The sequence below is a fragment of the Haplochromis burtoni genome, unplaced genomic scaffold (genome assembly GCF_018398535.1).
Source record: "Haplochromis burtoni strain Fernald_Lab_line unplaced genomic scaffold, NCSU_Asbu1 Contig_158, whole genome shotgun sequence".
Taxonomy (NCBI): Eukaryota; Metazoa; Chordata; class Actinopteri; order Cichliformes; family Cichlidae; genus Haplochromis; species Haplochromis burtoni.
In genome coordinates this window covers 514,761-525,913 of record NW_024582519.1, presented here as the reverse complement: position 1 = coordinate 525,913, position 11,153 = coordinate 514,761, and the positions used below count along the sequence as shown (strand labels likewise).

The 11,153-nt window shown below is 40.9% G+C and overlaps 1 protein-coding gene across 1 annotated transcript; it reads right to left on the bottom strand.

Moving 5' to 3' along the window:
* Positions 1 to 4,127: 4,127 nt before the first annotated feature.
* On the bottom strand, positions 4,128 to 10,350 carry anp32b (acidic (leucine-rich) nuclear phosphoprotein 32 family, member B). Its single transcript, XM_005932365.3, has 7 exons — positions 9,847 to 10,350; positions 7,311 to 7,460; positions 7,069 to 7,191; positions 6,557 to 6,749; positions 6,069 to 6,193; positions 5,910 to 5,976; positions 4,128 to 4,839 (listed from the first exon to the last, which is right to left on the bottom strand). The coding sequence occupies exons 1-7, from the start codon at positions 9,898 to 9,900 to the stop codon at positions 4,757 to 4,759; spliced, it is 795 nt and encodes a 264-aa protein (XP_005932427.1). The 5' UTR covers positions 9,901 to 10,350; the 3' UTR covers positions 4,128 to 4,756.
* Positions 10,351 to 11,153: the final 803 nt, after the last annotated feature.

Here is an 11,153-nt window from a genome sequence, read left to right as displayed (position 1 = left end):
AGCCTTTTGGTTTTGAGGGGCAGCCAGAAGAAAGTTGGCTTGAGGGGAGCGAAGGAACTGCACCAAAGCTGAGTATAACAATTATTTAGAACTGTGAATTATGCAAAGCTACTGTAGTAAAGTCCAAAACTGAAAATAGGGAGGTAGAAAAGAACATAATAGGCCTCATTCAAGGCAAACTCAAGTGGTTATATTGTTATGGTTGTTTAATTACCAATTAGATATTGGATTAGATACTTACCAGGACTTTAAGTACATCCTTCCAACTGTATATTAACACCAATATCTAATTGGTTAATCACATAGACAAGTTCAAACAGAATCAGAATGAGGTCATTTAAGTAATGCTGAGCATGTCATTGTTGTTGGTGCCAGACGTGCTGGGCTGAGTATTTCAAAAACTGGCGATCTGCTGGGATTTTCCCCAAAAACCATCTCTAAGTTTTACAGAGATTGGTCTGAAAAGGAGAAAATACCCAGTGAGCAGTAGTCCTCTGGGAGAAAATGCCTTGTTAATGGCAGAGGTCAGAAGAGAACTCAAACTCAAATAATCACTTTATGTTACGTTATAACCAAAATCTGCAGAAGAGCACCTATCTGGTCTACAGCAGCAGAAGACCACACCAGGTGCCATCAGAGAATGGGGAAACTTAGGCTACAGTTCACACAGGCTCATCTAAATTTGACCACAGAAATTTGGAAAATGTTGCCCGGTTTGATGAGCCTCAATTTCTGCTGCAACATTTGGATGGTAGGGTCAGAATTTGGCATAAACAGAATATAAACAAAGCACAGTTCTATCTTACCTTTGTAGCCTATCGGCAGTACGTGCTGCTGGTAGTGTGCAGTGGTGTGCGGGATATCTTCTTGCCAAACTTGGCTCCCTCTTGTGCCAACTGAGCACTAGTTAAAACACCAAGTATTGCTACTGACCATATCATCCTCATTTATAACTACATAGTAGCTGTCATCTGATGGCTCTTCCAGCTCTGAGGGATAACAAGCCTCCAACTATGTAAGGCTGTCATGTAGAAATGAACCAAAATCTGTGAGGAATGTTTCCAGGCTCTTGCTGAGTCTATGCCACAAAGAATTAATGTTTTACATAAGTACTACTTGGTACTAGCAAGGTGTACCCAATAAAGTATCTGACAAGTGTACAAATAACTTTTCACACAGGGCTGTGTTTATCTTAATCTGTAGAGGTTTACCAAAAAGACAGTAGTGTAGTAGTAGTAGAACAAAAGTCCCACTCCTTACATTTAAAATTTCTCTCCAGCTTCTAATTACAAAACTAACAATCCAATGCTTTAATTGGTGGAGAAATGGCATCTAGTTTAATCTGATTTCATACCATGTGAAGTCACTGGGCCATCAAAATCGGAAACTCGCTGCCAGCTCTGATACCCTTTGCCTTTGTCTTACCCTCAATGGCTCACTCGCGTAGAATATAATTTCAATATACGCACATCATACATTAGTATGAATAATTAACAATAAGGAGGGAGGGGAAAGGGACTGTTGTTTCTCCATAAGTGTTTTTTCTTGCCATTTCCTCCAAGTTATCATCACATTGTTGTGGTACCGTGATGACTATTATAGCTCTGCTGAAAATTGTGATAGTAAAACTCTGCAGATGATGATCGTTCTGTTGCTCTGTTATGAATGTGGCGTACACTGAGTCCTCAGAGGGGAGAGAAACAACTCGACAAGCTGAAATGAAGCAATATCAATCCCTGCCCGAGACCTCTCGGCATTAAAGCATGCACACTGACAGTCTCTTACATTACGCCGGAGCAATAATGTAGCTCACTTGTAGCATTTGCTGTCTGATTTAATAAACTATGTCATTTATTGGTTGTTGCCGACTTTGTACGAGCCTCACTGCGTCAGACTTCCACAGATTTTAATGCAGTTATTTTGTGTCTTTAAAATGTATTTAGTAAAAATTTTATATGTATTTTTTTAAATTCTTAAATGTTCCAGGGTAATCAAATGACCTCTGACTGTTGACATTCTCTATTAGAGCAGAACATAAGTGAAATATAAAACATGTCAATCAAACATGAACAAAAATGTGAATATTTCTTCTTCTTTTGTACAAAAACAGCACCGCTTCCTCGGTTGACTACAAATTACTTGAGAGTCTGAGAGTGCAGCACATGGAAACAAACATTTTCCATCTGTACACGATTGTCTGGGTAGTGTTTTATTTTTATTTTTTATAAGGGCAGCCTGGAGTAGATCAGCAGCCATAAACTCTTTAAAAGAGATTATTGTCTCTCCACAATTCAGTAATGCAGTTTTGTTGTCATTTCTGGTCTTATTATTAAGAATAAAGGTGTTACAGAGCAGTGGGCTCTGTCCTGAGGTTGCTTTGCTGTTTCTGTAAAGTGAAAAATGACTGCACTTAGTTACAGAACGAACTATAAACTACAAGCTTGTGAGGGGCAGGAACCTTTTTTTCTTATCTATATTAATACAATACTTAAGCACCCATGTGTGCATTTAAAGGCGCTGCTAAATGCCCCCTCTCAACATGATTCCAGTGTGAGTGATCGGAGACAAAATTCACAGACCTCATCTGGCAAAGTGCAGCTGAACCAAATATGATGCTGAATAAGTCAAAATGGGTATTTTCTAAAGTCAGTGTTTTAGAACTGAATTTTCTCTATTTCATTTCCCAGTGAGCTGCAGTGCACAGACAGATACACCAAGAGTCAATTTTATGCTGGAAAAGACAAAAAACACAAACCAACTTTGGTCCCCATTTCAATAGTCGAACTCAGATTTCCGAGCCCCCAAAATTAACTTTGGCTGAAAGGCTTTTTTCTGTCCTTATTTTACAGACAAATTGTATATATGTATTGTTATACAGTAAGTGTTTCTCCTGTTCGTATCGGCTGTGAAACAGTGCCTTTGTCCTGTGACAAAAAGAAGCAATTGTTCTGTGTAGGAATGTATTCTTAAGTTCAGCCAAAGCCAAAGTGAGGCTTCAGCATTCTGAATTTGCCAGTTGATTTTTTTTCCCCATGATATTGCTGCATAGCAGATTACATAAAGAAAAGAAAGGAAAAACAAAATTAACAGGTGGCAAATTTTTTTTTAGATTTGGCTTTTAAATCTGCTGCATTTGGTATTTCCTGTTGTGTCTGGGCAAAAGGAATTTTATGTGAAAGACTTTGGGTGCATTTTGTCCACTTACATCACTACTGGTCATTATGTTTTAAAATCACTGGCCACATTGTTAGATACAACTGTTCAGCTGCTCAGCAACATAAATATCTAATGAACCAATTACATGGCAGTAACCGAGCGCATTTAGATGTGATCAAGATGATCTGCTGAAAATCAAATGGAGGATCAGAACAACGAAGAGAGGTGATTTAAGTGACACTGAATGCATCAAGGTTGTTGGTGTCAGACAGGCTAGGCTGAGTATTTCAGATAATGTTGATCTACTGGGTTTTCCCCAAACAACCATCTCTAGGAATTACACAGCGGTAAGGAAATGTTATGAGCTGAAAGGAAGGCAAATACAAACTCGTTACAATCAAGATATGCAGAAGAGCGTCTCTTGAACCTTAAAGCAGATGGGCTATATCTGCAGAAGACCACATTCTGCCCCACTCCTGTCAGCTAACAGGAAACTGAGGTCTCTGGGTAACAAAGGCAACCATAACTTTATTGGCCACTTGTTATAACTAAGGTATGCAGAAGAGCATCTCTTTGGGCTTCAACAGCAGAAGACCATTCCTGTCAGCTAAAAACAGGAAACAGAGGCTGCAGTTCCCACAGCTTCACCAAAATTGGATAGAAGAAGTAGGGTCAGGATTTGTCATAAACAACGATGAAAGCATAAATTTATCCTGTATTGTTTCAGTGATTCAGTGAAACAATAGTGCCAGGGTTATTTTGGTACAGCAACTATATGCCATCATGTCAATATTGACCAAAATCTTTGAGGAATGTTTCTAGCATCTTGTTGAATCTGTGTTGCAAAAAATTAATGCAGTTCTGATGGCAAAATGGGGTCAAACCCAGTACTACCCAGTGCTGAGAAGAGTTATCCTTCCATCCTCTTGAAATAATTTGGGGACAGAGGAGCGTGACGAAAGAAAAGCACAAAATGTTAACATTTTATTTACAAAGTTGTTTTTTTGTCATACAGAAAGTAAAAATGTAGCTACAACCTTGATTTGTGCAACAGGCAGCCACACTAAAAATCATGGCTCGCTGGTTGCACAGCTGCTATAGCAATAATTTTATTGGGAAAAATAAGGAACGGAGAAAAAAAAAAAATTAAAAGACAAAAGAGAAATAATAAACCCAACAACAAAAATTATTCATCCAACAAAATATTAAAAGCACAGACCCAAAACTAGATACCAGTCCCAAAGTCCTCACACGGGAATACATAAAGAGGGATCGACAGTGAAATTGTGGAATGCTGAGTGGTGGGCTGCCTGAGAACCTCGGGGGCCGTGAGTGGGGTGAGGTGGAGGGTGTTGGGTGGCTCTCAGTTCCATGGGGGGCAGGGGGAGAAAAAAAAAAAAAAAAAAAAAAAGAGGGGGTGGGGGGCAGCTCCACTCGGCCCACCCATTCGGTACAGTCTAGCCCCATAAAAAGAGCTCAGCGCTGGGGAGGGGGGTTGACGTGGATTACAAAGGCGGTGTGAGTTGTAGGAGGGTGGACGTTCGGGTTTGTGGGGGAGAGGAGGGGTAACTCGGTAGGCTCTCGTTTTCAACTTTAGCTCTTAGTCGTCGTCCTCGTCATCGTCCTCGTCGTCCTCATCCTCTGGGTCTCGCTTTCTCTTCTCGCCTTTGCCGGTTTCTGCTTCTGAAGGTAAAGAAGAAAACTGTTGTGACAAGGAGCCAAAACTACACAAATTCTTGCATCTGCAAGCATGAATACAGTAATCCTCCACCCATTTTAAACAGATTCAATCTCTGCATTTATCACACTCTGTGGGAGTCGCTTAATAATGCTCGCTATCACGTTGCTGTCCCTACATGTTATAACGATGCGTGATTACGAGCACAAAATAAAGCAGAAGAAATGCATCTTCAGTCAAGCCCTCGTGCAAGATTTTGTTTTTAGTTAAGTGACTAACATTCTCACGTCACATGTTATTTGGGATTGACTGAGCACTACTGTTATTTTAGTTATAAAGATAAATGTCAGTAACAGGTGATCACTAAAGCAGTAATCTCTAAACAGATGCAACATCAAGAAGACAAGATAGATCTATTTTCTGTGTACCAGGTGAAGGGTTCCCACATTGCTGACGGAGTCGTGAAGAACTTTGGGGACTGCCCTACATGGTGTAACAGCTGGTGTTGTATCACTTGACAACTCAAGTCAAGTCATGCATGTAAATATGTTTCAAGTGTTTTTCAATTCTTTGTTTCAAAATTGATTGACATTTTTGGAACATTTCTGATGTTTTTAATGCTTTCTAACAGTTGGGTATGATCTATAAGTTAATAATTTTCCATTGTTTTATACCTTTGTTGCATAAATATCTTCGAGAGGGACCGTTTGAAAGAGAATATTTTTGTTTTGGCAATTAAAATGGCCCGAAGTGAGTCAGTAAATGACGCTGAATAACTTTCAACATGTATCATCAAAATGTGTGGAGCGGAGGGTTAATACTTCCACTTCAAAGAGAAACTTTATGAGTTGGTAAAGTTGGTCACCTGTATGTTGTGTTCAGTTCAGTGGCACTTTTCCAAGACATAAGTCTATTTTATTTCCATCTTACAGAACAAAGAAAAACAACACGTTGTCTCACCCCTGAATTAAGTCTCAGTCTTGAGTTGTGCAGACATATCGAGAGACTTCGACTGACTCTTGTAGTGATGTTTGAGCCAAAATTGTGAGTAAATTTACTTTAAGAAGTTACATACCATCTTCATCTTCATCCTCGTCTTCATCCTCTTCATCTACTTCTCCATCCTGACCAAAGTCTTCCTCCTATGTGAACAACATTTTACACGTTAAAAAAAATGAGACTGTGCATCAACCCGCTTTAACGACAGCTCCACCAAGCTCGTTTCACTTTTCACCTCATCTTCACCACTGCCTTCCTCGTCATCCTCCTCTCCTTCTACCTCCTCTTCGTCCTCCTCATCGTCCTCTTCCTCATCGAAGTCCTCCTCCTCTCCGTCCTCGTCTTCTTCCTCCTCTCCTTCTGCGACACAAAAGTGAAAAGGAACAATCAGTCGACCGCAAAGTGAGAGCGCGCGGAGGCTAATCGCGACGATCGCTTTCACATTTTCACTTTACAGAAATGACAGAGCGATTGCCGTTACTCAGCCGTGGAGCCGTTTCTAAATAAGCTACTGCGGTGCACGCATTTTTCATAATGAGCGAACATGTCACCAGAGCAATGGCATGAATGATCGAGGAGTCTTTAATTGTTCTTGAACAACAATGGGACGTTCCAACACAGAGGTAAAACCTCATTTACGGTCTGTTCGTTGGATTTGACAACCAAAAAAAATACCTGCTCTTATTTTTACTACAGCAGAGACGGGAAAGCACAACTTCATACCTTCATCTTCATCATCGTCTACACCGTCTCCGTCCACCTCTCCATCAGAGTCTGAGGCTTCCCTGTCCTCCATGTCATAACCATCCAGGTAGGTGAGCTGGGGCAGCAGCTTGAACACGCTCTCTCTGTAGTCATTCAGGTTTGTCACTTCACAGTTGAACAGGTCCAAACTCTTCAGGTTGTCCAGCTTTTTCTGTTGGCAAGAAGAGAAGAGAAATACTGTGATGAGACTGTCGCTGAAATGTGGTAGTAATGGTACTAGGCTCCAGTTTACATGTGACAATGAGATATAATGTGAGATGACAGAGATCCGTCTGTCTGAAGTTTGCGAGACCATTAATTACTGAATGGGTTATCCCTTAAAATACCTCTGGCTATGAGTGGAGTAATCAAAACAAATCTGCTGAAACCTCACTTCCCAAAATGATTATGATGAACACTGCATTAGCTGGTTTACTATTTGTGAAGTGTGTAGCATGTAAATGACCCCCAAAACACATGTGAACACATACCAATGGTTCCAATGTGCTGATGTCTTTCAATTTGTTGCCACTCAGGTTTAGATGTGTGAGGTTGGGTAGTTTTTCTGCTAAAACATCAAGCCCGCCGCTGATCCTGTTGTCGCTCAACTCCAGCTGAATGAATGACAGTAAAAAGAGAGATTAGTCCAGATGGTTCTTTGCACATTTTATTCCCCCCCCCTCCTTTCTTTTTTGTCATGAATATATGAGAATGAATAATCACTCCCGCTTACCTTTTTCAGTTTTCCTAGTTTGGGCAGATTAGAGACTGAGATTAAGCCGACGTTTATCAAACTGAGGAACTCCAGGTTGACAAATTCAGCTGTGAGACCTTCGATTTTTCCTTCAACTGATCGACAATTGTCCAGGACAAGTTCTCGTACCTGAGATTGAAAAAACAAACAAATAGTATTCTTTTAAAATTACCTGTACTTTTTAATGCATTTGCAAGTACTACAACTACTTGCAAAACTTTTATAACTTAAGTGTATTTTAAAACAGACCAAATGTTAAATATTCCAAAATACATTTTGCAAATATTATTAATTTTTTCCAAACAAAATCATTAAGAAAGGCGTTCGGGGAACAGAGCAACCCTAACGTATTAATAATCAGTGGGTGGTGGTGTTTGTAAAATGGCCCTTCACTTTGTGTAAAATGATTACAGGCGTTTTATAGTTGCTTAAAATATTAGAAAAAACAACTCTGAAGGCGGAGTTACTTTGACTCCGTTAAAGCTCACACTGGTTGCGCAAGTCATTGTTAAACGTTACCAAAAAAGTTCTTGTTAAGCGTCAAAGACAGCCGTTTCTCGATTAAAAACACCAAAATGGATACTCAGTCTCTATCTAAAAACACTTTGCTATCACTGTGTGCTTCGTTTAACCGACCGCTACAGGTCGTCTATTGATTTCTTTGAAACGAGGAAGAGCAAAGCAGCGGCTTCCCATGGCCTGCTGATGCAGTCACTAATGACAAATGCAATGATTTTGTGAGCTAGCTCGCTACAGGCTAGCCATTGCCCCTTTTAAACGCTGCCGTGCCGTAGAGGAGCAGCTAGAGAGGTCTGTCTGCCCGCCATTAGCCAACCCAACAGCAACGGAAAGGATTGCGAATACACCCTTAGTAAAGAGATTCTTTTTTTCTTTCGTTAAACCAGCTTTCATGGGGGAAGTGGAATATTCCTTGTCGTCGAGCAAACGACCGATATTGGCAGTTTGTTAGAGGGTACAGCATCGCTTTCAGGTCGAAGTGGCGAAGGAAATATATTGAGAACGGAAATTTAGTAAAAAACAAAGATGGAGACAGTTCCTTTCTCCCAGAGCTTCAAAGACGACAGAATGACAACATGGCGATTCCTGAGCTACAGTATGCAGTCCTTCGAACGCTTCAATGGCGGAAAGTGCTATTAAGAATGAGCAATAAGCGTTATTTACATATAACCGAAAGTGGTTTTTCGGTGTTAAATTGATTTCATTTCGTGCATGATACGAGGGGGAACGCCGAGCGGGGAGCTTTTGGCTGCCCACGCATGAAGCGCGGTGCGCCGGATCTCCGTGTCATTCGAGCAGCCTGGCTCGGTCAATGAAGCCGCTGGCCAACACATGCATCTGTGTGGTAGCAAGCGCCAAGTTTAACAATAGTAACGATTACTGGAGCACATTGTAGTCGTGTTTGGTGTTTTTACTTTACAACTGGATAGATTTTGTTGTCTTTGACCGGTAGCGAGAAGGGGGTAATATGGCGGGAACCTAATACCAAGTTAGCTGGCTGGTAGTCTGAATGGTTCTGAAACCCCGGACCATCAGGCTTCATTCAATAAGCATGCGAATCTTCATCGTCGTCGTCTTTAAGACGATGCACGGATGATAAGTGATACTATAGCTTTGTGCACAACTAGAGAAGAATTAATGAGGGAATTAATGGATGTACACTCCCTTTAAAAACTTACAGATTGCAACGTGTCTTTAAACAAATCAGCACCAACAGCAGCGGTTGGCTGTTTGTTGAGTGTCTCCCGGCTCTAAGGTTTTGGAGTTGCGGTGTATTTTCACCATTAGCGGTTTAAGGTACGGATGACTCGTGAACCAAGTGTTTTTTGTTGTCGCTGCCTGAATCTTTGTGGCCGTTTGATGTAGACGTATACTCCACAGAAATGTGAACATACGACTCATGATCTGCGACGGCCCGTTTAACGTTTACAAAACTCGTTTGTTGTTCAGCACCAGAGTTTAAAGTCATTTTGCAATTATTACACAAAAAAGCTCCGTTTTTTTAAGCAGTTATGCTAGCAGCAAACATGGCTTCCAAGGTCTGTATAAAATATACCGCTCTGTGAATGCCGAACGCAGCACAGTAAACTGCTTTCTCCTCATATAGGCGCAAAAAGAAGTTTACTAATTGTGCTACAACGGTGGAGTGGAGCTGAATCGTGTGTGTGCACCATTGACTAGGGAGGCTGCGAAACGGTTAAAGCACTGCAATAATGCCAGCAAGCTGGGGGGAATCGCCGTTTCAAAGTAACGACTGAATATAGCTTTTCTCGTCTCGTTGCCCCTATACGCCCAATCCTAACCAGCATAAAGGCTCTGGCTTGTTATGCGACTGTTTTCCGCCCCGTTATAAATGAGAAACACAATCTAAAGCCCATGTGGTCACCATTACGTTAGCCACACAGGGTCACTCGCAAAGCAAAAAAAGTAGCAAGCTAGGCTAGCAGGGGCTAGCCTGAAAACTAAGGGTTGGTTTTAAAAAAAAAGCACGACTCACATCAGACGGTGTCCTGTTTCTTAGCTCCAAGTGGATCCTCTTTTTCATGTCCATTTTGCCCTATGAAAGTTAAACTTTTCTCCTCGGGGTTTTGCTGGGATCTTCAGTCCAAAGGCAGAGATGCCCTAATGGAGGGAGAATATAGGACTGTATAATGAACTGAGCCAAACGCTAAGTTAGTCGGAGAGAGGGGAAACCATGGAGGGAAACGGGACTGAAACAAAATATATGCTCAACAGCGCCATCTGCGTCCAGAAACGCCCATCGCCTCTGAAAAAAAGGCATTGCAGTCACAAAACATGACGCTGCCCCGAAACGGTGCTATGGTGCAATTTATTTTGTGCAAGGAAATTACTGTACTGTGTCGTTCAGTGAAGACGGCGGGGTTTTTCTTTGAGAAGTCGGTTTTATTCAGCGAAGGATGTGCACGAACAGACGCGTGTAGCGTATGCAAAACAAATAAGCAACCAAGCAATTAAACGGCGATAAAGTAGGTCACATGGTGAACTTTGTTATTCTTCATTTAAAAGTGTCACAGGAAATCTCGAATGCATTACTGCTTTATAGTCAACAGACAAGCAGTGTAATTATGAGGTAACTATCATAACGTATGCCTGTTTAAAAAATGTATATGTGTGTGTTGGCTCTTGTGAATGTTCGATACTTTTTTACATTGTAATAAAAAAATAAAAATAAAATTGTGTTGTTTCTTGGCTACTAAATGGCTCATTCCTACCCCCAACCGCTAAAAAGTAGGGCTATATGTGGTTTGCCTTAAAGAGAGCATTGTATATACACATATGGACGGGTAGGGTACCCCACACAACCCCTCCTCTTTACTTCCTGACACTCTCCAGCGTTGAAGTAGAAAATCTACTATGGTTGTAGTTTTTTCTGTTTTATTCTAAATTAATCAGTGAATAAGCTTTAATACTATAAATGCATATCAAATTATAGCCTGTTTTAAGTCTAGTAAATATAACAAATGTATAAATGTTAGCAAGATGTGTTTGCATAGTGTGCTGAGGGGAACCAATGCAAATACCCTAACTCTGGCCACATGCTTGTTAAAGGCACAGTGTATATATACACACAGACACTGTTTTTAAATCAGTGTTTGGTAGTTGAGAAGCAATGCCAGAAGATGGCACTGTAATATCTACACTGACATTCCTCACATTTCATTGTGCAACAGTGGGGCTGTGTGTGAATGACAGCCCTGTCTGCTTTTGGCTGTAACAGTAATGCTGGAGGGGGTTTATTAATGTGTCAGTTGGAGTTTTATTAGCTGAGGAGCTAACTATGTG